The sequence below is a fragment of the Empidonax traillii genome, unplaced genomic scaffold, assembly GCF_003031625.1.
Source record: "Empidonax traillii isolate 1590-97213 ecotype Southwest subspecies unplaced genomic scaffold, ASM303162v1 scaffold204:size1584377, whole genome shotgun sequence".
NCBI lineage: Eukaryota > Metazoa > Chordata > Aves > Passeriformes > Tyrannidae > Empidonax > Empidonax traillii.
Genome location: NW_020955397.1, coordinates 1223156 through 1250515, shown reverse-complemented (window position 1 = coordinate 1250515; position 27360 = coordinate 1223156). Strand labels below are relative to the sequence as shown.

At 49.3% G+C, this 27360-nt stretch overlaps 1 protein-coding gene across 5 annotated transcripts in view; it reads right to left on the bottom strand.

Annotated features, from left to right (window-relative positions):
• Nucleotides 1-27360, bottom strand: part of VAV2 (vav guanine nucleotide exchange factor 2) — a 126242-nt gene that overhangs the window by 24539 nt on the left and 74343 nt on the right. For all 5 annotated transcript variants that reach the window (XM_027887146.1, XM_027887142.1, XM_027887143.1 and 2 more), the window contains exons 3-5: nt 21953-22011; nt 10345-10413; nt 1544-1646 (exon numbers count right to left, since the gene is read on the bottom strand). In XM_027887146.1, the coding sequence (XP_027742947.1) occupies nt 1544-1646; nt 10345-10413; nt 21953-22011 (231 nt within the window). The remainder of the gene's footprint in view (nt 1-1543; nt 1647-10344; nt 10414-21952; nt 22012-27360) is intronic.

The window sequence follows — 27360 nt, the reverse complement described above, 5'->3', positions numbered from 1 at the left end:
CCTTTTGCTCAGGGAAAGGGAAGGGAAAGAGAGTCAGAGGCCTCGACTCCATCACTGCTCAGCAGAAATCATAAAACATCATAGAGGGGACAGTGAAAACCTGACAATTGCACTGACCCTAATCCTGTACTACCTGACTGCTGGAGCTTCCCCCCACTTTTGCCATTTATGCACAAAATTCCTACCAGAACCTTCCCAAGGGGTTGTTCTTGGGAACAAAAATGGCAACACGCTAAAACCACCAGCGAGCTGTGCTGACTTCAGCACTGCTGCCAGCGTCCACAACAGCTCCAAGCACTTTGGCAGGGTCAGTGGGAATATTTTGTGCCCAACTCCTCGATCCAGGCAGGGTTTCAGTGTGCAGGGAGCTCCTCTGGCCGCAGACAAGGTGTGAAGGGATAAAATGCCTCAACCACCATCACCATGGTCTTTGTACCACTTGCAGCCGAACTGGGAGAGGGAAGGAGTCCGAGCAGGGACGTGGCTCGGCTGTTTTGGCAGGTTCCATGGATGCAGCCCTGCATTCCCAGGCTCCAGCCCCTCGTCTGGCTCAGCCACATGTCCTGCTCCAGGGATTTAATTGATCAGTGAACTTGCCCATTGATCCCGCTTTGTTACGGGGAGGTGTGTGCTGTTTGAGCTAGGAGAGAGTAATTAGAGTCTGAACAAAGCCTGGGGGTGGCAGATATTGGAGGCTGGGAGAAAATTTGGAAGGTCACACTCTGGAGAAGGTCCCTTCCAGCTCTATACCAGAAGAAGCCAGGGCAGTGCTGGGGACACATGCAGAGAGGGTGGCTGTGGGCACCTTTGGGGAGGTGCAGGGGCCACCAGTACCTCCCTGGCTCATTCGTGGAGTGGGATAATTGCCCCAGAGCCCTTGGAGTTAAGGCACATCCCTCCACGAGGCTGTACATACCTCAACACTCAGGTTTCCCCATCGTCAAGAGGTTGTTAGAGGTGACAAAAAGGGACGGTTGCTTGTCCCTAAATCCACAGGGGTCCCTGCTGCCCCAGAAAGCTCCACTGTAAACACCTCCCTGCTCTGAGACACCCAGGTAGGAGGCAGCAGCAGGCACAAACAAGTGCTGGATCCCCCCCCTCCAGATCTGTCAGCGCTCGCCTCGATCTAAAAATACCGGTGTCAGACACGGCACATCTGCCTGACGGAGCAGGGAGGGCTCCCACACTCCCCCTCCCCAGAAGGGCTGCAGTGACACACGCTGCCTTGGCTCAGCAGCAAATTGCTATTTTTAGCTCATCTTTTAGGGCTTATTAGGTCTCCCTTTCCCTTCCTCCTCCCTGAACTCCTCCAGATGACAGGGTGGGCTGGGAAACTCCTCAGAGAGCCCCCTCTGGGCCAGTGCCACCCCAGCTCTGCTTATTTTTACCACTTGCAAGGCAGCTCGGTTTCGAGGAGCAACACAGAGCGGTTCACTTCCCTGCAGCATCACCTGCCATTGGCAGACAGTTATTTATTTAATTAAATCCCCCTCCTCTCCCCTCCCATCAAGGTGTAGCTTTAAAAACGCAGATGAATTGTTACCATGGGCTGCTGAACTTCCACTCTGATGATATCTTCGTAGATATCATCGCCTTCATCTTCGCAGGGGACGCAGTCATAAATGTCCTCCCCCAGATCGTGCTCGCTGGAACGAGGAGACAGAGTCAGTGATAATAACGAGGGGATGTTCACTGTCACTTGATCAGGCAAACCAACAACAGCTCTGACACCGAGCAGGGGGGAGAACCACAACAAGAAAATTCTCCTGGCCCACAGCACTGATGCGCTCAGTCCACGCTCTCTGTTTTTCCCGGATCAGTGCCTGCTGCACATCTCTTTCCGCTCACTGGAGGCTGGAAAAGGCAAAACGCTGCTCGACATGAGCGGGGATCACAGCCAAGAGCTGCTCTGAGCCCCGTGCCAAGCGTGCCTGCGATGTCCAGTCCATCACGGGCTGCCAGCTCTGCCCCCACAGAGCTTTTGCTCGGTGCTAATCGGCCCAGTTGAGCTGGACCCACAGGCCAAGCACCCAGTGGGACCATCTGTGCTGCTGGTGTGACCAGGTCCAGCTCCACCTGCCTCCAAAGGTGCCCACAGCCTCCTCTTCAGCTCCTATTTAGGACCAGGAGCAGCTCTTGCCCAGTGACTTTAACCATATTATACTCAGGGAATGCACTTTACAGGTTGGTCTGTTTAAGGCACTGTGTTCACTCTTGATCTGGTTTGGCTGTTTCTCACTAAAAGGCTTCCTTCATGCCAAAAAAACCACTCCCTCCCCCAAGTCAGGGCTGAAAATCTGCCACAGGGGCCCAGATCCATTCAAAGCAGGAGCAGATACTAAACAATCTGGCTCTGTGCAGTCCGTAGAAGCATCTCAGTCCTGATGAACCCACACCCCAGGCTGTGCAGGACCCACAGCAATGCCTGGACCAGGCAGCTGCCTCCAGCCTTGGGCATCACATCCAGGTTTAAAAGCTCTGGATCCAGTCCCTCTGGGAGATGCACCAACTCCCATAAAGCCCAATCCCTGCCCTAACGGGCAACTGGGTGATTTTTAATCCAGCATTTCTCAAGAGGAATAGGAGGCTCTCCTGACCACCACAAAGCAATCCCGCTGGATGCCTGGCTTGGTGATGCTCAGCCCCAGTGCTGAGCAGAGGCCAATGATAATATTTACATCAGACAGAAATTAAGCAGCAAAATGTCACATTTTCAGAGCTGGTCCCATCACTTTGGAGCTGGCCCTGCACACACAGGCTTCAAAGGCATCACTGAGATGCAGAGCCCAATATGTATTAAAGGTGATGCTGTTCAGTAATTAATTGTCATCTGAGCCTTCACACCCCTCCCAGGGGCTCATCGGTCTTAGAATACTTCTGAAAATTCAACCCACAATAAATACCAATTAACAATAATAATTTTAGCACTTGCATCTACAGGTGCTGATTGCTAATGGCTCCCACTGAAGTCAATCCCACAGGATCAGGACAGTGTGAAACACCGGAATATCAAACAGCGCTCACATATTTTATGAGCTGTCTCTTTCAACAGGAGTATTAATTACACCCAAATATATTTGGGTGTAAAGCTGTGCTCAAACTGTGACACTCGACATCTCTATGTTATATAGCAGGGAGCAGCAGAGCACATGTGCCTGCAAAACTGGGCTCTATTTCTTTGCTAAATACACTCCCTTCTATTTTTACAAAACAGATTTATCTAATAAAAGTTTGGGGATTTTAAATAAATACGCTGGCTTTATGTATCCATCCCATTCTTCCCAGAGTGATGCATTGCGGCTGCTGCAATAATGCCCACTAATAGCTGGTGATCCATCTTCCCCCTCCCAGGCGTCGCCGTCACCGTTATTATCTGTACCAATATTTATATTCTCGGCTCCACTCCTTATCCAGAGCGAGTCACTCTCAGTTCCTGATTAATCTCCCCGCCCGCACCTCTCGGATTGCTGGCTGTCTCTCCATACATCATCTCCCCGGCTCCAGGGTCGTTAGGAACGTAAGGTTGGGTTAATGTCACGAGCACGAGCCCGGCTGGGTGTGACGCGACCGGGCGAGCGCTGCGGTGACGCCGCTGCTGGAGCGGAGCCTGCTTGGCCTCGTGGGTGCTCATCACCATCCATGGGAGCGCTCAGGAACTGCTCTGGGCTACGTGCAGAAGGAGAAGAGGCATCCTGAGGTGTCCCCTGGGAAGCCCTGTGGCCTGAGCATCACCTGGGCATTCTCTCTGCACACCTAGACAACCAGGTGCCAGGTCCAAGCCTCAAACCCCAGCAGGACCCATCCCAATCCTGTTGCTGCTGTTCCCAGTCTGGACAAGTTCTCCTTTTCTCCCCCTCCAAGGAGCCATGAGCTCTGGACTGTGGTGGGCACGCACCAGGACACCACTGTGAGAAGTCCAGTGTGACATGCTGAGGGGGTTTTGCTCAATCAGGCTTCCTGGACCAAGCCTGAAGAAGGATGGGTGGCCCATGGACCTGGTCCAGCCTGGCCCTACCCAGAGCCCCTCCAGGCCACCAGGAAAGGGGAAGGAATGCTTACCAAGGGTGAACATGGGAGATTTGCCCACAGAAGTGCCAACAGCCACCAGACACGAACACTGCACCTATCACAGGGGGACACATCCTGACAGCACCTTGCTACTCTCACTGCTCTAACAAAAAGGCTGAGCCCTACTGCTCCACTCCTTCCTCCTCATCAACATCACTACAAGCCTTTTTCAACTCCGATTTCTGGCCTCACACAAAAAATAGGAATGAATCCCTTGTCCTGGGGCCGCCTAGAAAGACACTTCCACTTCAGCGCTTCGGGGAGAGGCACTAGAGATGCTCAAACCCGACAGCCGGGATGGTATTAAAACCATACCTTTGTCCAGCAGACTCTTGCTTGTTAAAACACATTCCTAGGACATCGCTGAGAAACACCAGAGGCTGCCAGTTTTATGGAGAGCAGTAAACCGTGTGGATTAACCTCTCCTGGAGCAGGCTGCGAGCAGCCAAGCTCCAACGGTGCCGCACGGCTGTTGACAACGCTGCTGTGCACATATTGATTTTCATCAGTCTCCACATTATGCCTGTCAAAGAGTTGAAAATACGCACCCTTCCCCCCGTCGTTAAAACATGGAGCAGGCATCAGGGTGATTTTAGCCAGTGGCAACCTAAGGACATGCTAAATGCAGGCAATAAATTCGGCATCCCAAGCATGTCACACACACAGACGGAACAACTTGAGCAAGGGAAGCCAGATCTTCACCTCGTTCTTCACAAAGAAAAGCAATTTACTCCTCCTTCAATAAAAGCAGCAGAGTCTGCGAGTTACCCGTGGGTATCAGAGCCTATGATCTACTGCCTGGATTAGGAGATTCATTGACAGCTCTGGGTTTAGGAAAGGGATTTTATCCGCCCTTCAGAGTTAACGCCAGCATTTGCAATTACTGTTATTAGGATGGATGTAACCAGCTCTGGGATGGCAGCATTTTGCCGAGCCAGAAAAGCCCATTCAAAGCAAAAAAAAAAAAAGAATGAAGCTTTTCATATCTAAGGCAATTTCAGGCAAAAACAATGCTTTTGGCTGAGCTCTGCCTCCCTGGCAATGCTCGCTCTGTACGAACACCCTCCCAGGCAGGCAGCAGCCATGCCAAGGAGCAGCTCCCATAACAGAGGGGCTGATGCCAGGATGCTGCCCTGGAGTGAGGGACAAACAGGTGAAGAAGCTCTGATGGACTTGAGGGCCACTGAAGAACCTCTTCGCCCATAAAAGCTGCTCTGGGAAGTTGATGGGTCTGTACCAGCCCCAAAAATGCAGGGGCGAGCTCTCAAGGCAAACCCACCACGCCAAAACCCCTGTCCAAACCACACTGATGGAAGAGCCAGAACCACCAGGAACAGAAAGGGAAAGGGAAGGAGGGGACAGAAGGAGCTAAAATAAGACAACCAAGAAATAACCCCAAATTCCCAGCCCTGTGGCCAAGGTTAAGAGCCAGAAGACCTCAGAGCCACCACCGGGTCCAGGCTGGGAGTGCATCTGCAGGGACTTTGAGACAGCTGCCCAGCAACTGCAAGGCTCCAGTCTGCCCCAGCAATCCTCCACTTTCTCATCCTTACTCTGCACTTACAGCTATAAATAGACAGTTCATCCAACCAACCCCCTCATTCACGGGCTCCATCAGACGAGCAGAAGCAGAGTCCTATATTTCCAGCACATCTGGCAGGCTTGGGTTTCAGGGTGAAGGAGTGCGAGATGTGCAGTCACTGGACTCGAGATCTTGCAGGGTTTAATTAGCCAGATTGTACTTGGATGGAGACACATCTGGAAATAGCAAGAGAAGCCTTTTGCCATCTATTCTGCTTGGGCCTTGCGTTCCCCATTCAAAGTGGAACATTATGATCCCAGGAACAAGCCTCACACAGTTATAGCACATAACATGATCCCAGAAAAGGCACAAGTAGGACATATAAAAATCAATACGGGTGACAAAGAAGAAAAGACACGTTTACAAGTGCTGTGGCTCAAGTGCCCTGGACCACAGAGCCATTTATTTAACGGGCTGGCGTGCATGGTCTGTCCAACACAGCAAAAATAATGGGAAAAGTGGCAGCTAACTTATCATCTCACCTTGGCTCCTCTACTCGTTACTTTCTTTTAATGCACTTGAGAAATTCTGCTGATCACATCACTATTTTGGGAGGTATGATGGGATAAAGCTGTGGAAGAAGTAGGAGAAACTTCAGGGAGAAGCTGTTGGCAGGGGGCAGGTTGTTGGCAGAGTCTGTGCCCAGAAGAGAAACTTGAGAAACTGAGGCTGGGCAGACCTACTTCCCCCCTTTTCCAGGATGAAAAGTTTGGGAATACACAATTTGCCCAAATACATTTGTTGGGGATAAATCCCCCGTGAACTGCAGCTCAAAACAAGAGCAGGGGACATTGACACTGACCTGGGTGATGAAGCTCCCCAGGGGCACACACTGGCTCCAGCACAGAGTTTGGTGGGAGCTGCTTTGCCTAAAACACTTACTTGGTCCTTTCTGCAACACCACAATTTCCCTCCTCAAAACACATTACATTGGAAGGAGAAAATAAAGGTAAAAGTTACACAAATTAAATGTTTCACATCAAACCATTCACAACACTTCTGCCTGACTCCGAATTCTTCCAAGAGCCAACAAGCAACCCAAAACCAACCCTACATGTAATCCACCCAAGCCTGCTGGGCTTAGTGCCAGGGCAGAGGGACAGTGCCATGAAGTGCAGAAGGTTCATCATAAAGAAGGGTCTGGTGCTGTAAAGAGGACCAGGATTAATCGCTCTCATATATTTAATGAGACAAAATAACTGGAGAGAGCTTAAGTGGCAGTAAAGAAAATTCAGGTTAAATGTTAAGTATAACTCTGAGGTACCAGGATGGTCTGGAGCAGCTGAAAGAGCCATCAAGAGGGATGGAAAAGCAGTTGGCGGGGAAGAAGCTCATCAGTAAGGCAGATAATTACCCACTGACATCAGTGCCCAGCAGCCATACCCAGGTGGGAAGTGGCAGCTCACAACCCTGCAGACCTGCGGGAGCATCCCCAGGACAAGGGATGCTCTGAATTTGGGGGCACAGGCTATGGAGGAGAATGAGCCCACGTGTTGCTGTTGCAAAGCTCAGCTCATTTCGTGGACAAGCTCCCCCCAGACCGGTTGCAGCTCTAGGGTCTGGCACTAGGGCAGGCTGAGATAAATCAGGCAGCAGAGGACAACTGTCCTCTTATTGCTCCTCCTAGTATTGATCAGGCACCACTTGCATCCGGCCAGCCCTCGCCATCTGCCCAGGCTGCTGCAAGCTGCCATCTGGCCCATGGCAAAGCAAACCGAGGGGCCAGCAGGCTGAAAACAGGGAATTTGAGAACTTCCTAGTTCCCCTGATAGCCTTTTAGTTTCCCTTCCCCTTTCCATCACCAATTATTCTTTTTTTTTTTTTTTTAAACCAAATAGCTGTTTCCAGGCAATTATGTGCCTCGATCTGCTGCCTGGCTGACCCAGCGCTGGGGAGCTGCCTGGAGCTGGGATTCATCTCTGCAACACCCCAAAGGTGAAAGAACAATGGGGTCATCAAGGTTCAAACATCCTTTACACACACCTGCACCCCACAGACACCCTTTGCTCGCACAGAGCTTGTTCCTGCAGCCCACACAGATGTCCTTGTGGCACTGCCATTGATCCTCTCCAGCCCTGGCACTGACTTTTGCCCCCAGCTGCTGGGGGCTCCTATGCACTGGAAGGGTCGTCAGGATGAAGGTTCTCACTCTTCAGAGCATCGTGGGGACAGTGGGGACAAAGCCTGGTTCCTTCTGCTTCCCAAATCAGCACCTCCATCACAAACACTTTCATATTTTGAATGCTTTGCAGAACAGAAACTCACCTAAAATCTGAACTGGGGAACACAGAACTGTTCTGTTTAAGTGCTTAAGCGTTGAAATAAAACATTTTGACATTTTCAACAACAACAAAAAAATATCTCTTTTTCCAACCCCTAAAATGTTTTGTTAGAACCAGCTCAATATTTATCCTGAGCTTTTTATCCCAGCAGCACCATGTCCAAAGAGAGCTCTCTCTCTCAAGAGATTCCTCTCTCCCGGGGTGAACTGATGGCGCAGAGCCCACCAAGGCTGTCCCTCCTCACCCACACCCTGGCCCTTTGAGGCCAGTGGGGACAGCAGGGTGGGACCTTGAGATGACACATCTCATGGTGGTTTTACAGGCAGGACTGTAGCAGTTCCTTCCACACATTGGGTCATTTCACCGCTTGCTGTGAAAATCACTTCCTCGCCTCCAATAAAGCGTTTTGTGTGCACTCAGATCTTCCCAAGGCTGCTGGATCATCAGCAGTATTAAATGCAAAGATGCTGGATGGACTGAATCACTCCCAGCTCGTGAATGATGCCCTTGTTCAGCTGTTTGGAGGCTCAGCAGGAGCTAAGAAAGAGCTTTCTCATGCAGTGCCCCAGCCTGCCAGCGCCCAGCAGCGGTGCCCAGGACGCACCATTGTGACCAGCAAAATCCCAGTGAAAGTTTCCTTGTCAAAGGGAGATTATTGCTGATGTGCTCCAGGCAGCTGGAGCAGCAACACCCGTGTGAAAGGGCTCTCTGGGGCATTTCTGGGGTTTTCACAGCTATGGGTGAATTCCATCTCCTATTTGTAGGTCGTGTTTCCCTTCACAGCCTGGTTGGACCAGGAGGGCAGATTCAGGTGCAGGAATTGGTGCAGTAACCCCATGCTGATTTACACACACCTCTCCCCACTGGTCTTGGCTGAAGATTTAGAGAAGAAGATTTTGCAAAGAACAGGGAAAAAAGGGAAAGTTAAAAGTTGGAGAGGATCTGGGACAGAACAGGGCGATCAACAGAAATAAAACTCCAAGTCATCTGACTTGGGCACCTCTCACTGAGGGACAAACTCACAGCCAGGCCTGAGGAACAGTTTGGGAAGATTCCACCCAGGCACCCTGTAGGAGCTGCACCACTGGCAGCTGGGAACCCACTTCCAACACTGAACAACCTGCTCCAAGCTCTGAAAATGCCATCCCCAAAACTCCCATTTCTAGGAGAGTGCTGCCATCCCAACCAGCACTCCTGTGTGAGTTCCCACACAAACCCCTCTCCAATTAAAAGCATGTCTATGTGTGAGAAGCAGGAATTTTAAAACCCAGTACTAAAAGGATTTTGAGAACTTCTGGAGAGGGGGCAGAAAAATGTTGCTCTTGAAAGGAACCCTTTATAAGTTAAAATTATATTAAACTGTAGCTGCTGGGAGCCAACAGCAAGCAGGGAATTCCAGGGGACTCCATTCCCTCCGCTGGTAATTTATGATTTACTTTTGTAATAACCGAAGCCATAAGGAACTCATTGGATTAAGGAGCCTTATTATTTATGTTGTGGAACAATAATATTTAACTGTATAAAGCCACATATCCAGCCATAACAGTCCATCCCTCCATATGAAACAGACTGCTCCACATAAGCAAACCCCTGGCTGATGGGAATGTTGCCATCGAATTCCAATAGTGCCCGTGTTTTACCATTTATGTTGCAGTTCAAGGTTGATTTTAAAAGCCTGTTATATCATCACCATGGGCAGCAAAACACAGACACGAGATAAACAGAGGCAGGACACACCAGCAGCACCAACCCAATGTCCTAACACATCACCAAGGACAGGCAGGATGTGTCCCCTGTGAGGGGCCTGTGGCCCCATCCCTGCAAGTGTCCAGGTTAGACAGGGCTTGGAGCAACCTATTCTCCTGGAAGGTGTCCCTGACCATGGCAAGATGGGAACAAGATGGTCTTTAAGGCCCCTTTCAACCCAAAATAGTCTATGATTGCCCTGGGGACACCGAGGGTGGTCCAAAAATCATCCATGGGGGATGAAGATCCACGTGCCAGCACCCACACAGCCCAAAAAATGCCATGGGGGGAATCAGCACTGTTAGCAACAGGTACCCCACTCCTAGCAAGTGGCTTGGCTTTGGTCAGCTCAGAGGATAAATTATGTCCCAAGGTTTTGCAGTTAATGATGGAATTTAGGAGGTGGAGGGTATCTTGTGGGCTTGGCCCCCTTCACCCCCCACCAAGCCCCTCGTAAATTCAGCCTGATTAGAAGTGATGTCTCCCAGGGCTCTACATGGGAAAAGATGGGCTATTGTCAGAGCACAAAAATCTCCTGGCAGAAGGATCAAAGCAGCCAGCCGAGCTCTCCAAGCCCCGCTGTCAAATTTTATCTGCCTTTGCTGGAAATACTCTGCAAGTTTTCCCTTTCTGCGTCCCCTCCCGTGAGAAGGTGAGGCCACTTACTCTGCCAGCTCCTCCAGGCTCCGGTACACGTCATCATCGTTTTCTGTGGTCTCCTCCGACGGGAAGGGCCTGGGGAAGGAAAGGAATGGCAGTGTTATCGGTGCCTCACCCCTCGCAGCAGATCCCCTGAACTCAGCCCAGCCCCGAGCGTCCCGCTGAGCAGAGGCTGTTTCGGAACAAAATATTCATTGCAAAGCCATTTATTTTTCCTGTTGAGGTACTGGCTCCCAGGACGACGCTGCTTCCCACAGGCAGCCCTGGCACGGCAGGACAAGAAACCAGGTGGTGAGGCTGGCTGAGCACCTGGGCCCCAAAACAAGGAGCAGCATCATTTGACGGCACCCGTTGCTGAGCTGCCGCTCCTGCTGTGCTGGTGCTGCACAAACATCTCAGAAATCTAATTCAAGCCTAGAGTTGGACATGCTAAAATGGAGAAATACCTTCTCCTCCAGCTCTCATGGAGCCTTCCTACCTGTGAGCTCCTGCCCTGCTCAGCCAGGCAAGGCTGGACACACAGTGCTGCTTCCCACTAGTGTCTCCCACTGCTGCAAACAGCTGATCCCACAGGAATGATTGAGTCCTTATGAACCCTGGGCTTCCTCATCTTAACAACTTTGTGACAGCTGAAAAAAGTTAAACCCCTGGGGATGAGGGAAAGGACACCAAAAGGGCAAAAGGAAGGGGGGAGAAAGCAGATTAAAAGAGCACAGGAGGGAGTGGGGGGAATACAAGAATTCCTTGGCTCATTCTGAAGTAATAACCAAATAACGTACGAAGGAGATGAAAAATACTGTTTTAATTAAACCCAATGTATTATTGCTGGCACAGAGCCAGGGTGGGCTGTGGCTCTGCTGGGGTTGGATGCACCTTGTGGCTACGGGGGCTGTGGGTCCCTGCTCCTGCCCCAGCACAGGGACACAGAGGGGTGGCAGTAGGGCAGCTTGCTCCACCCTTCCTGGGCATCAATGAGAAGGCAGGTGGGGTTCCCCAGGCCATGAGCCACAGGGGATGGGGATGCTGATGCTGTGGAGGAGCAAAACTGGATACACGTGAACTTCTAAGTGCCCTCGAGAGCAATTTCCTCCTCTGCCCTCCCCACCTTCCTTGTTTCATGATAGATTGCCTCTCCTGAAAGATTTAATACATGGCCTGGTTAGCCCCCAAATTTGCTATTTTTGGATCCTTTCTCTAGCTTTAATTTGCTTTCTCTCCTCTGCTACACTTCACCCTTCCTTCAGCGAGCAGCTTCAGACCAAGCAGTTTGAAACAGCGCTGAAACCTGCAGCAAGTTCAATTAAAACCATAGCCAGGTGGTGAGCCCAGGAGGGAAAAGAACCACAGGCACCCAAGATCTGTACAAAATGTGTGATTCCTCACCCCTCCTGTCCCCTGGGGATTAGTGGCAAGTACAAAAGCCACATGAAGCACAGGCAAAAAAGCCACCAGCTCTTCCTGCATCTGAGGGAACTGGGAACCAGTCTTGGACTTCAGCCCTGGTGGGCAAAGGGATATGGCAGCTGCTGCTGCAGGGCTACACCACCCCACACAGCTCCAGCAAGAAAGCAGAACTCAGAGGTGACCTCTGTTTAAACACCTCTTGTTAAAATAATAATAAAAAGAAATCCACCACAAGGCACGACCTCCTTTCTTTTACATGCATCTTCTGCTCTTAATCTCTGACTATTTCCTTCCCCAGTGCTCACCACGCCAGAAAGAAAGAAGTAAAAGAGCCATAAAGAATATTAAAATCACATGCATACATTTCCAGCCATAAATCTGGGCTTGAGGTGTAATTGGTTCCTGTGATAAACCCCCCCACGTAAGACAAGGAGACAGCAAAGAGAGAAAAATATTTTCTAATGAGAGTTTCATGGGGAGGCAGCTCTGCTGGCCCTCCCAGCTTCACCTTGACTGTAGGTAAAGCACCAGAGTGAAAGTCAGGGCAGGGGAGGAATTAATAACCTGTATCCCCACAACAGCAGCTAATGCCTAAATAAGGATGCAGAGAAGGCAATTAGAAGGAAAGTCACACCGAGGTGAGGATTACTGAATGGACCATCTAAAACCTGGAGCTGAAGGATGGCTTTTTGGAGAGAGCCTTGGGTTTGCCCTTTGTCTGAGCCTCTTTCCCCAGCTGCCCACGCTTTGCAGAGGCTCCCCGTGTCCCCACGTCCCCACTGTGGGGGCAGAGCTGCCATCTCCCCTGCTCCAAAAGAGGGTGCCAGCCCCCAGGATGCAGGATAATTCACACAGGGTGGGACCATGGGACGGTCCTTGCTCCTCCCCAAAAGTCCTATGTGCAACAACACAACTTAATGTAGCCCTACTAAGAGCCCCCCAACAGCAAACACGTTGCTCGAGACAAATCTGCAGGTCATTTCTTTTCCTTTTTTTTTTCCTGTAAAATGAGTAAAAACATTGCAAGTCTTAAAGCTACTGAGTCCCTGGGAAATTCGTACAGACCTCCACACGCTTGTTGCAACTTCTTACGTAGTATTAAAAGCTGTGGCTGGGAATGCCCAGCAGCAACGAGTATTTTGAGTCCACTGAAACCCAACAGGTTTGCAGAGATCCCGGTTTATTAAAATTCATTTGAAAATGCCTCTCATTTCCTATCTTTAGTTAAGCACCAGATTTTGTTTTTCACTCCACCACCATGCAAAACCACCTGCTGAGCCATTCATCCTCCCAGCCCGTGCCTGGGCTGCTACAATCCCAACTCAGATGAAGAGTGAAAGCCCCAGCGACATCAAACAGCGCCAGAACAGGCTCTCAGAGATAATAAACCTCCCAGAGTAGACTCCTTCACAGACAAACCCCACAGCATTCAACAGCATCACTTCCACAGATCAAAGAGGAGAAGGAAAGTGGGATTGATCTGATGTATTTGTTTTAGAGCCTAAAAGGGAAGAAAAGACCGGGTAATTTGTTATGGAGTTTAGAGCGAGCTTTGCCTCTGGAGGGCAAGACTTCCAGCAGATGATGGTTCTTGACATGTGATGCAAAGCACCCCCCTTGATCTTACAAAACATTTTGGCTACTCCCTGCATTGCACACGCACAGAGCAGAGCGCCCTGCAAACACCAGGAGAGGCAGGAGCAATCCACAGCCACAGCACATCCCACGGGGGGATAATCAATGAATATTTCAGGAGGCACCTAATGCAAAAACCCCTCCCTTGTTCCAGGTTGCCCCATCCCACTCTGCATCCTCATCATCCACTCCTGCACAGTAAATCTCTCTGTGGGGAGAAGGAGCAGCTCCACACGCTGCCTTGGCTGCTCTCTCCCCTGAATTATTTAACGGGAAGAGCCAGGTAGGCTGCAATTCTAACAGCAATAAGCAGGAAGGTTTATTTATTTATGAGCATATTTCAGCATCTGGGTGCCTTGTCCTAGCAACTGAAGCCAATTGTTCACCTCTGCAGTGCCTTCACAGAGAACAGAGGGTCAGGAATGGGTCAGCTTTAGCCTGATAATTTTATACTGCAGCATCTTGGCCTCAAATCCATGTGTGTCAGAGCAAGAAAGATCCAGCATGGTTTATTTTCTACTTTTCCAGTGTCTGTCCTGATTTTTTGGGGTCAGTGTCCCATTCAGTGCTCTCCACCCCAAAGAGCTGTTCCCACTGCTCTCGGTGGAGATGGTCTCTCAGGCAGATCTGCAAGGAAGTTCTCATGCCTTGTGCAAACACCCTTAACAGACTAAAGCAGGTGGTTCATCCCCCTTTCAGGAGGGGGATTCCAGCCTCCCAGCAAGATAATCTCCCCCTCTTTTCCTAAGATCACACTGGAGTGTTTTAAAAAGCAGGTGGAGTATGTGACACCCGAGAAACCTGAGCTGCTCCCATCTGCTGCCCCTTCTGTGAGGGGTTTCTTCATAAACAGGAAGGACCAGAGCCTCAAGCTGCTGCAAAGGAGCTTCTGCAGCTCTGCTGGGATGGAAGGGGCTGTGCCAAGTCCTCCTGGCCCAGAACCTGGCAGAAAAGCATTTCCATAATGCGGAATATACAGACTGTACTTACACCTTGCAGTAAGTACCTCACAGATCCCGTGGTTGGAGGTACAGACCTTCTGACAGCCCTGTTTTGAAGAAAGCATCGTGGCAATGCACAGCTCCAACCTTCCCCTTTTCTTTTTTCATCCTCTTTTTCTCCAGGATGGCTCACCCTATGAGCATGGGATCACCCCATCCACGGATCCCCTGTCAGTCATCAGTTCTGGAACCCCAGCGGATCCCCTGGGCACACCATCACACCTTCATGAGCACTCCTGGAGCTGCTTAAGGAAAATCATGTAGTTTTCCAAGACATTTGCACGCAACTGAAAATTCCTTCCTTGTCAGTTTTGGTGGGATTAGGCAGATTAAAGCAGCATTTCATTTACTGATGAACCAAGAGGTGGACGTGAGCTGACCAGGGACAAGCAAAGAGGTGACTTGGAGCTGCTCCTCCAGCCCTGCTCGAGACCCAGGCAGCACCTCCAAGATTTGGTTCCCATCTGTGAAGTGGGAACACCATCAGGGAATGATTTTGATCAAGTGCTGAGAGGTAAAACCACACTATTAATGCCCGAAATACATTTATATGATGCAGAATAGAATCAATTCTCCCCATGCAGAACAAGGCACATTGGAGCATACCAAAAGCTGCTGAATTTAATTAAAATCATACTATTGTGTTACATTACTCATCTCTGGAAAGAAGCACCTCACGCTGTGCCAGATTTTAGACATGTCCTCTGAAAAATTATGATTTGCTTTCATTTGTGGTCTGGAACTTGCAGAAACTCTCACAAGATTAATTCTGATAGAAATTCAGTGGGGAAAGAGCAAGCTGTATCATGAGATAGCATAGAGATGATGATTTTGCAGGAGGGAACTCAGCACTTAGCACAGTGCACAGCCCAAGGCTGAGCTGCATGTCCTGCTTTATCTTCAGCTCAAATCTGAACTGAGGATTTCTGGGGACGATGAAACAAGAAAATAACAGCTCGTATAATTTTACTTTTCAACACATTATCACATTTTTTAAAAATCCTCGTGTACCAATGCTTTGCTCAAACAAGTGGTATGATTTTCTCCTCACTTCAGCTCCACGTTGACGAGAACAGATGGATAAAATCAAAAGGGGAATCCAGAAACATCTTTCTCAAAAAGAACAGAAAAAAGCAACCCAAACCCTGTGGGATAACAGCATAACCACTCACTAGGGAATGACTGCCCTAGTAAAGACCTGGGACGCACCTCAAGGTGTCCAACATCCCCACAGGCTCTGCAACTACCTCTCTCTTGGTTAAAACAAAAACCTTGAATCCCCATTTTTAACTTGTAGCAAAGCTGCACAAGGAGATCTTTCAGCACTCTGAGTTTTCCTGCTGTACCTGAGCAGCTGCTATCCTATGAAACACGTGCCAATAAAAACAAATAAGTGTCTAAATGGATCTTTTTTTGCCTGATTCTAGCCAGAAACAGCACTGCTGTTTGCATGGAAGCACCACCAGCACATCCCAGACAAGCAGGGTGTCACTGTACAACATAAACCTGCAACATATTTGGGTCTGGGACCCAAATAGCCCACCTGGGCTGAGCAGCACGTTCTGAGGGCCACAGGGAATAAACAGACTTGTGCTTCCCTTTCTCCAGATGTGAGAGAAGAAGTGAGGTGCAGAGAGCTGTGGCTTGTCCCAGAGCATCCCTCTCTGCAAGCACAGCCCATGGAAGCACCTCCACACCTGACCTGCTCTTCCCCAGTGCTGGAAACCCCTCCAGTTCTGAATACCCCAACTTGGACCAGCTGAGCCTGAAGCCTTTTTCCATCCTTAGGGCAAGGGCTACATTTCAGAGACACAACCAGAGGCAAGAGGAACTGCCTTTGCTTTCGTTAGCAGATGCTTACAGGGTGACCTCAGCATCTCCCAAGCCTACAAAGCAGCCGTGCAGGAAAACATGTCCATGATATTTTTCAGACTCTCTTAGGAGCAAGTCTGTGAGGACACATGTTTGCCAACAAAAAATGTGTTAAAACCGTTTTCAGTGGGAAAGGAACTGCTTTCAGCCAAGGATTCTGCTCATCAACAAAGGAAGAAGCTTTATGGTCACTCCTAAAGAGGGTTTGTCCATGTCACAAGAAACCACCCTCACTTCACCTCCTGCTTGTGAGGTCTGTGCTGAGCCTTTGGATTTGTGCTGGTCAGCCCCAGGACTGGTCCCAGTTCCACACACCCCGGAGCACAGGAGAGTGCTGCACAGCAACTGTATCCTTTTCCAGACATGGATCCTCCCACAGCCTTCTCCATCCATTTTATAGCAACACTTAAAAGTGTGTACAATGAATAAACAACGGCAGTAAAAAATAATGGGGAAAGTGCAATTACAGAGAGCCATTGGCAACGAATAAAACAGCCCTTGTAAAACCAACCTTAAGGAGAAGAAGTCCCATAACTACCTCCTCAGCAGAAGACACTTGAGGACTTAATTGCCAGTGACTTTAATTGCTTGCCATTTTCACACACAGATGGATCCGCCTTCCGTGCTGAGCTCCCATCCCCAGGGACAGGGGGAGCAGGGACCAACCCTGATCTGCAGGAAGCCTCCAGCATGCTGGAGAATCTCTGCACATCCCATAAAAGATTTCCCCCTACCTCCCTTCTCTCCCCCAGGACAGCAAGGGGAGCATCTTGATCAGCTGCCCCAGGGCTGGTGCCACCACATCTTGCTGGCAAGACCACAAGGTCCCCTTCACAGGGTCACCCCCACTGCAAACAGAAGGGGATCCCTGCATTGCAGTGAGGCTCAGTCCAACAGGGAAATGGATTAAAGTCACGTAACCTGGACAAAACTCCAGGTTTAATTCCACACCAGTGGTTGAAGCACTGAGGAGTTTCCAGGTTACATACACCGGGAGCAGAGACAAGAATGTTTAGCAGGGCAGGGCTGGGGGGCTGCCCATGCAGGACCAGCTCCCTGTGCTCCCCTGCCCCTCTCCAGCAGGCTGGGCACCGCATGCCAGGAATGCTGCTCTGACTCTCCCTTCCCATCCCTCCTCCCTTTCACCCCCACACACATCCTGATATTATTGGCAAGCTGTTAAGTACAGAAACTCCAGGGCTGATAACGCTGCAAACCTCATTTTGGGCACGTCAGTCTGTTTTAATGGTTTACCTGGGCAAAAGGGAGCAATGATGAACCCTGCCAGCAAGACAGGGGGGCTGCAAGAAAAGCAGGGTGGAAGGGAAATCTCCTCTGGATTAAATCCTCACTGGTGGGAGGATGCTGGTATAGCCCATTTAGTTGACTTAAATGTGCCTGGAGTGCTGAGTTTCACTCCTCTCATCACACTGTCTGCACTTAGAGATGGGCAAAATCATACAATCGTGGAATGGTTTGGTTTAGAAGGGACCTTAAAGATCATGTCATTCCAAACCCCCTGCCACGGGCAGGGACACCTGCCACTAGACCAGGTTGCTCAGAGCCCCATCCAGCCTGGTCTTGAACACTTCCAGGGAGGGAGCATCCACAGCTTCTCTGGGCAACCTATTCCAAAAAACAGGATGGCCGTGATGTGCACTCAACAGGGTGCCTGTGGCAACCTGGGCCTGACACCCACTCAGCACTGGATCTCAGCTGATCACTCATTCTTCCCAAAGAGGTTCTGCCTTGGCCCCTGGGATGGGGAAAACCCAACCATCCCAGTCTCTCTCCCTCCACAGCCTGGCATTGTCACCAGTCCCACGAGAGAAAACCTCCCCTGGCAATCAGGATTCACCCTCCTCCCCTCATTTGCAAATGTTTTTAAATCTGTTTTACTAACTGCAGTGCCCTCTGAAGAGAGTCACCAAGAGGTTCAGTTCATATACAAAGGATTTACTTAGATTAAGGGCCTCCATGGAGGCCTTTGAACATGGAAACTCCTTCCCGTTCTCAGCTGGCCTTGCCGTGCACACATTAAAAATGCATGCAGGCAGCATGAGCCAGTATTCCTTAACCTCCTGCTTTGCTTGCAAAACTCTGCTTCCAGAAAAAACATATATCTCAGGGAGATGAATAAACACATGTCCCCTCTGCTCAGAGCTCACATCCAGCCCCTGGAGCCTGCCAGCACCAGGTGGATGATGGTCAGAGCCCAGAGGACACCAGGATGTGCCACAGGCAAAGGAGAACAGTCATGGCTGTGGCAGGGAAGTCTTAAAGAAGAAAAAAATATAAAAAGCTCTAAGAAAATATGAATAATCCTGGTTTATTGGGACCTGCAACAAGAAGTCTTGCTGTCCTCCAGAGAGCTGACTTTGCTTGAGAAAACTTGGAAAGGGAATGAAAACTCGTGCTCCAAAGCAGAGGAGAAGCTTCACGCAACATCCCTGTACGACCATGCTGCTACAAAATCCTCCAGGCTGGCTTGGAAGCATTTAGTGCCAGTCACTGTGGGAATGGGGTAATGGAATTAATGGGTGCAAGTCGGGTCTGCAGTGGAAAATCCTGGCTGTAAAACAAAGGCTCCTTGTTCAGGGATAGCCAAGGATGGGCACAGTGGTGACTTCTCCCTGAAACTGCTGACAGTCCTTCAGACAGATGGGGGAAAGGATGTGAAACAACAATAAATTCAAAAAAAAGACATCTCTCACCTCCCCATTTCTGAGAGGGAAAAAAATCAAACATCAAAAACTAAGGGAGTTGCCCAGGGAGTTGTACAGCACCCAGAGCAGAGCCAGCATCCAAACGTAGTTCCATGCATCTGCTTTCCCTTCAGTGCATGTCTTTATCCATAAAACCATCTTTCATCTGAATACCTTAAATTAAAGAGAGAAGACGTGCCTTTTCCTAGGGAGGCACCAATGAGCCTCTTATCATCAAGAGGATGTTATGGGCACCACCCCAAAAATCACCCAGCGCAGTGGTGGGGTCCCTGCAACGAAACACTTCTTTAATCAGCGAGGAAATATCATCTGGGCTGTATGCACAAATCTCTTAGTGCATCATTTGAGCCCATCCCCTGCCAGGAGGTGAGTCAGGGATGCCCCATGCTGGAGGGTGATGCTGGAGGGTGGAAGCAGCCCCTGGGATTGGGGACAGGGCAGGGGCTGTAATTACAGCTGGTGTAGATTAAGCACAGCCTTAACAGGGCACTGCAAAAAAACCCATTGCATTCAACATTTTTTTGCCGTGTTTTGCTGCTTGTAGCTTGTTTCTTGGAAGAAACACTCTGTCATCTCCACAGAGCTATCCTGATAGCTATCTGGTGTACTCCTTGAAACAGGATTTTTCTGGCAAGGTTCATGTAGCAAGAAATTATTAAGGCAGAAAGACTAATTTTGTTTCACTGAGTAGCATACAAGATTGATTTTTATTTTTCCACATGCCATGAAACTTATTTAAGGACAAGTAATAGGCTTTAGGATTTCTTTCACTCTCAATTTGCGTGATCCTGGCTGTTAGACCCTAAAATAGGGCCTTGGAGCAGAGCCACATTGATGCTATGAGACTGTGATCACACAATCCACACACCCTCCTAATTTCACTGTATTTACCATGTTTTTGAGCACAGTGCCTAAGCCAACAAGACTTTTCCCATTTCTTTCAACGGCAGCATCTTCACTGGGAGAGGGAAGAGTACAGACCCCAATCATCAGCAGGGACTCCAATGAGCTGAGGGGCAGCAGTGGCTGATGTGAGCAGCCCCTTCAGGGAGCCAGAGCTGCTGCTGGTTCCCACAAGATTAGATTAATTCATCTGAGATCAGTTTCTATCACTGAGGGGGTTGTGATGGTGTAGCAAGAAATCATCTAATTTAAAGGAAATAACATGCAGCGACGGACAAAACGAGGGCTCTCGGACTGCAGGGGACAGCAGGGTGGGAGGGGACACCCCACAAGGGTATTTTTGTAGAATTATAGAATTCAATTCTAGTCTAGTCTAGTCTATTTTCCAGCTAATGGAGTGACAGCATTTTCTGTTCCTGCAGAGCTGGCACTGGGGAGGAGAAGCAGGGTTAATATGCAGGAAAACAGAGTTAGAAGCAAAGGCTCTCTAAGCTCTGTGCTATTCTTGTGTAATTGCGGTGCCAAAGGCTTCCAAGATAAAGGATTTTAGTGGGAACTGTAAATGCTGGTTGTAAAACGAATGAGAAGAAGCCACATATCCACCAGAACAGCAAAGCCTCCCTTGTCCCTGGATCCCAGCTTTTGCCCGGCCCTCAACAAAACCAACAGGGACTCAGCCAAAGCCTTCCCACAGAACACAGCTCATTCATCCTCTGAGCCAACTCCAGGACCCTCCTCCCTTCCTAGGGAAGGGCTTTTCCAGGGATGACACTCTCCAACCCCTTCCAGTGATGTCCCAGGACTGAAACCCAGCCCTTGCCAAGGCACAGCAGCTTGTGCACGTGGGTTCCCTGTTGCTCCCTGCCTCCCAACGCCTTGGATGTTCTTTTCCCTTAAAACAATAATCACTGCAGGCTTCTCCAGGACTCAGGGAATGCAGTCTTTAACTTCAAGCACATCTTTATTCCTCAAACCCTTACCCCCTGAATCTCCCCCCAGTCCTGCTGGAATCTGCTGGGTTTGTGTTCAGCAGATGGGAAAGCACCGAGTGCGCTTTACACGTGAAAAGCTGTTCCCCCTCTGGCAATATCAGTGCAGTTAAGGCAGGGAAAATATGTTCTAACCGTGGAAATCATGGCAGGGGGTGGTGGGCATGGGTGGCAGGGCAGGGAGTGAAGCAGGGACCCCATCCAGGCTGCTTTCCCTGCATCCCGGCTGTGCCTGGCCCCGGGATGCACTGCAGACTGTGCCATGCCACCCCCAACCAGAACAGCAGCAAGACACATGCTGTGGAGAAAAGCAAATGTGTTCTACAGCTGGAGATGAAAACACACACACACTCTCCCCCAGAAAAGGAGGGAAGGTACTTAAGGCTGAGAACTCATCCCACTTATAGCTGTGTCCTAATGAGATGTTGCCAGATTAATAATACAAATGCACACTAACAAGAAAACCAATTGCAAACCAATTTTGCAGGGAGCTGAACAAAGAGCAGGATAACAGCTCTGCTTAATAGGGCTGTCTGCTCTTTTTAATTCCTTCTCTCCATTGCTCCTTCGATGAGCAGAGGAGGAGCAGCCAGACCACCCCGGGGTGCCAGGGCAGGGGACTCATACCCCCTCACCCACTCAGCAATGATGTTTGATAAAGCCAGGAGGGAATTTCCCAGCTGTTAGGGACAGAAAAACCACCTGAGCTCTTCTGCACAGGACCAGGTGACAGTGGGGACAAGGGGTGATACCAGAGCTGATGGGCACTGCGGGCTTTCCTGGGATCCCTCAGTTGTGCAGTGAACCCGAGCAAAACCCACAGCAAGAGACGCTCTAAATCCCACCCTGCTGCCCTCCCCAGCAGGAATAGTGCAAAAATTCATCACATTTTCACTTATTTTATCTGAAACTATTCCCAAGCAGCCTGTAAGCTGCTTTTACAAGTACCCAGCCTACCTCCCAAAGGCACTCTTGATGTCTGTTTAACCCTACTAAGTCTAGCTTCTAAGGAGTCTGACATGATTAAATAGGAATAGGGAGAAAGAGAAATGTTATTTAAAGCATCATATTGAAAGGATCTTACCTAATTCCTTTGGTTTGAGCAATACTGTGGAAGGAGAGCCTGGATACGGCAGAGATCACCTGGAAATGAGAGAAAAAGATGCTGGTGTGCTTACTGAGGACAGAGGAAGGTTTGGTGAGGACCAACACAGCCTGGTGTTTGGACCTGGGGCCACTGAAATGGATGTGCTCCAGTCCCCCCCATCGGTGTCCCAGTGTCACCATCAGGGCTGGGAGGACACTGTCAGTGCCAACACAGCTTTTGGTTCTACCACTGAGCATAAAAGACATTTAACCCTCAGCTATAAAGGTATTCATTCAAGAGCATCATCCGAGAAAACTCCATCCCAGCACTCATTCAATACGTCCAGACCTGCCCTGAGAGGTTTTATGCAACACTGAGAACTGTTGAAAAAACCCTCTTTACTTTGTATTTCATTACAAAAGGATTATAACTCCTTTCATGTCTCTCCCCACACAAAAATGATCTTATTGAGGCAGACTTGCCAAGACTGAATGGTTTTGACTTCTTGCAATTCAATAAAGATGCATCATCGGTTTGTCAGAGGTGAGTGCAGACCGTCGCCCTTTTCTGGCAGAAAACAGCCAGAAGTGATTCAACAAGGAAATATTTTCATCTGCACTGCAATAAGAAGCAGTAAAACCACCAGCTTTTTCTGAAAACTCCCATTTTTGATGGAAGTTTTAATTGCTGTGAAGAATTTTCAATGAAGAGGAACAAAGAATGGGTTTAGCTCCTCGTAAATATAAACCATGTTTTACTCTTGCTCATATCCATCATTTCAAAGCTAGATTATAAAAACAAACCTATTATTTTTGGACTGGTTTCCAGCCCACTGGGATGAATAGAGATGCCTGTGCCTGGGACACAGATAAAGGGCTTCTTGAGCGGTCCCTGCTCAAGGACCCGCAGCTCCCACCTCTCCTCCAGGTGTACAAACCCAAACATCGTGGGGGCTGTTGCTGACTGGAGCTGCCCCGAGCCCAACCCAGCTGTGAGGTCCCCCCAGGGATGCTTTATTTAGGGACTGTGTCCCCCCATCCTGCTGAGGGGATGCTCCTCTGGTTTGCTGTCATTTCCTCACCCGTAACCTGGGGAGCACCGGAGTCTCTCCTGGGATGCTGGTGGTACTCAAAGCCTCTCTCCCTCCCACATTATTATCCCAGAGCATCAATCAGTGTCTCATCACACACTCTCATGCAAATCCTCTCTGCTGGCAAAGCCACACAAGCACCAGGTTTGTGAGGAGCACACAGGTGACTCCTCAGGACTGAGGAGCCTGAGCTCATCCTGCTGCAGCAGATCCTTCTCCAAACACTTTCTTCTCCACGCTTTTGCAACCTTCACCTCTTTAATTTTCCATTTCTTTTACCACTGCCATGAATTCCAGTCTGGCTGCCCCACACGTGGACCCTAAGCCAGGGCAGCAACCAAGAAGCTGCCACGGTTTGGTGTTTAGCAGGTGATTTTCACATGGGGAACAGAACATTTCTGAAAGGCTCCAGGGCTCGTCAGGGCAGAGCCATGGCACAGAACTGCCAGCAAGTGGTACCTGCAAACACCAAGATCAGACAGGGGACAGTGACTAGAGACCCCTCTGGCACCCACAGTCATGCTCCACAGGGCTTAAAATACTCCAAGGGAAGTCCCTGACTGACTGAATGAGTCTCTTCTGCAGCCTATTATTAGACTTCTGAAGTAAAAAAATCAGTTTATGAATCAGACAGTTATACCGCAGGGTTTGACTTCCAGGGAAACTTAAAGAGAAAAAGCTCAGTGTTCTCCTCACCAACAAGTTTTCCTTTGTTCTTTTATGAACAGCCCCAAGCTCTGAACATCCTGGCACATCAAAGCCCAGGACCTGGTTTCAGTGACGAGCCAGGATGCTCAGACACACTTGCTGACACCAAGGCTCCCAAAAATCGATGCTCAGGCACGTTAGCAAGGCGACCTGCTTGGAGGGAGCAGGTACAAAGAACCTCCTTGGAGCTTGGCACCTCTGGAGGATTGAATAGTGACTGTCCCAATATCAGGGAATATTTTCCCACCAACAACTCCTGCTAAGGCAGGAGCCAAGAGCAAGAAAAGCCAAGTGCAAGCCCAGCTCCTCACAGATCCCTCGCTCCAGCCCGGGAAGTGCTTAAGCATTCATTTAAGGATAAGTAATCCTCTCAATTTCAACAGGATTAAACAACATTCTTAAAAGTAAGTCGCTCCTTAAGTGTTTGCTAAACTGTGTCTCATTTTCCCTGTAGAGCAGCTTCTTATTTGCAGACAAACCCAGGAATAATTTCTGCCACTCCCACCTCTTGTGTTCGATCAGGCTGGGGGAAGGGGGGGGATCCAGGCTGTTCCACACCCACACAGCACCTGGCACGAGGGTCCCTGATCTCATCTGAGGCTTTTCCTTGCTTCTGGAGTACCAGGACATACTAATACAGATATTCCAGGTGGGGAGGCCCTGGCACACATTACCCAGGGAAGCTGCAGCTGCCCCACCCCTGCAAGTGTCCAAGGCCAGGTCAGATAGGGCTTGGAGCAACCTGGAAGGTGCTTTAGCCTGTGGTAGAGGGGTGGAATGAGATGAATTTTAAGGTCACTTCCAACCCAAACCATTCTGTGATTCTATGACACTAATTGGAAATATAATTCCGTGGTTATTTATACCTCCCCTTTCTCTCATAGCAGCCTGGAAATGCAGACTCCTTCCCCAAGGCAGATGGTACAACCAAAAAAGATTTCCTGCTGTGGGTTATTCGTTCTTTTCAGATTTATGCTGATTATATCATAAGCTCAGATCTTTGTCTGCTTAAAACTGAAAATCCAGTAGACCTGAGGCTGCTGCATCCTGGAAGGGATGAACAGGGACACCTTCCACCAGCCCAGGTTGCTCCAAGCCCCGTCCAACCTGGCCTTGGACACTTCCAGGGATGGGGCACCCACAGCTTCTCTGGGCAACCTGTGCCAGGGCCTCAGCACCTTCACAGGGGAGAATTTCTTCCTAGTATCTCATCTAACCCTGCCCTCTGCCAGTTTAAAGCCATTCCCTCTTGTCCTGTCACTACATGCCCTTGTCAAAACTCCCTCTCCAAGTCATTTGAAGAGGCTGTTTGGAAAACTGTGCTCTTATCTGAGCGTTTTTCTTCCTGGAGACAGAGGGCTGTGGGATTTAACAGCAGATTATTACTATTATTATTATTACTTCTTCACCCATTTCTCCATGCAATTTCCTCCTAGAAAACTGCTTTCAGCACACAAAATTACCATAAAAGCTAAATATAACATCCCACTGACAATAAGGTGCCAGGAATATAAACAGGAACATAAAGCTGTGCAATGCAGGTGATACACAGACAGAATTTCTCTGCACGAGACCTGCAGAGGGTTAGTGGGGAAATTTCTGGCGGTTTTGCCATGACAAGTCAGGGATGCCCTTCACATTCCTGGCATTCCAGTTTTCCTCGTATTTTTAGACCTGAGCTAAATGCAACCACCCAGCTGATCATCTGCCGACCAGCGAGATCACCGCTGCAAATCAACAGCACCAGAAAGGGAGCACGAGGATTGTGCACATGATTTCAGAGGCTGAGCAGCAGATTTAAAAAGGCACCAAGTTCTGCACTTCACGGGAACAAGAAAGAAAATAAAAATATAATAAAATAATCAAGGTTCATAGTGGGTTCCTCACATTCACCGGTCAGTCTGGAAGGAACATGTCTGAGTAAAGAAATGGGGTTTTTGAAAAGAATAGGAAACCAAAAACCTCGAAAAGGAAAACAGCACCACGATAAGAAATCCACTCTTTTTCTTCCTTACTACCTACACTTTCTTCTAGGAATTACGGATTTCAAAATAAACTGAAGCCGAACAGAAAATAAATTATTGTGCTTACTGCTCTTCAACTTCCTCCAGCATTGTTTATTGCTGATGGTATCTCTGAGCATCTAGAAAACTCTAAAATAAACTTACTTGTATTTGAAAAAACAAACTGACCCAGCTGGACTGGAGAACACTTTGCATAGGAGGGACTTCCCAGCTCCTGGAACTCCAGGAGAGTGGCTGAGAGCTGGAGTGGGCTGAGGGCTCCCAGCCAGGATGGAGCCCCAGCAAGGATATACATTCCCAGAACAAATGGAAGATTTGCTTCTAAGCAGGAGCTCTGCACAACAGCCATAATTCTGGACAGAGACCTCTGCACATCCCCTTTCCAGGGGAAGATGGTTTCACAGCCTGGAATCACATGGAGTAATCTTCTGGTTTACCTCTAAACTCGTGAAGGGCATAATCCTCACCCCAAACCTCCCCAGTCTCTGGGTGGGCAGAAACTTGGCCCCAAAGCCAGAGACAAACTGGTGGTATCCCTGAGCAACCGGAAAACGCACAAAATTAACCCTCATATTTGAAGAAACAAACTGACCCAGCTGGGTTGGAGAACACCTTGCAAGTGAGGAACTCCTAGACACCATTTCCAAGCTGAATAAATGGCATCCCACAATAAAACCACTGAACAGTCCCAGGGACACAAATGCTAAAATAAAAGTGGCTCTGAGAGCAAAGCAGGATTAAATCCACTTGCCTCCAGTTTGAGGAATTGGAGAAATCTGTATTTTCTCCTGGTGGTCAGCTCATGTCAGCTCTTCTGCCTGTGCTGCAGAGCATCCCTGCACATCTGGGCACTTCCCTGCACTTCCCAGCCTTTTGCAACACCCTGGGCTGTGAACAATCAGGATCAGGTACTTGCAAACCAAAGTCTCCCCACCAGTTTCCAGCCTCCCATCTCCTCTGTTTGCGTTTGTCTCTCCCCCATGATTCACTCCTGGGCTACAGCAGCCCCTGGAAAGCTGGGAACAGCCAAGCCCAAGTGTGAGAGACAACACAAAACACAACCTGCTTGCTCTGGGTCAGCTCTTTGTGTTCCATGTGTGCTCTGGGCTGCTGCATGAACCTGCACAACCTCATAGCACATGTACAGCAAACACTAAACCAGCCCCTTTCCCTGCACACAGTGCAGCAAGGGTTGCTGCAGCTTCAGCATCCCATAGATTTTGCTGGGAATTCCCTAAATCGATACAACCTGGTACCTGAGAAGAGCATCACTCTCCATGGCTGCAGCAAGAGGAAATCAGAACATGGTGTGATATTTTCTTGGGATGCCAAGAGGGGGCAGAGCCACATTAAGAGGTCAAATCCTGAAGCCCAGACAGCAGTTTGGTGGAGAGCTGGCCAGGGATGCCAGGACCACGTGTCTCACTGGGGCTGGGCTGACCTTCAAGCTGCAAACCAGCTGCAGGAAAAAAACAGGTACAAGCTGCATTTGGCTTCTAAAACTCAGCAAGCAAGGCTGGATGTACATGCCCCTTCCTCTTTTCTAAAGAGATCCTTGGTCATGGAAGCAGCAAAGGGTTAAA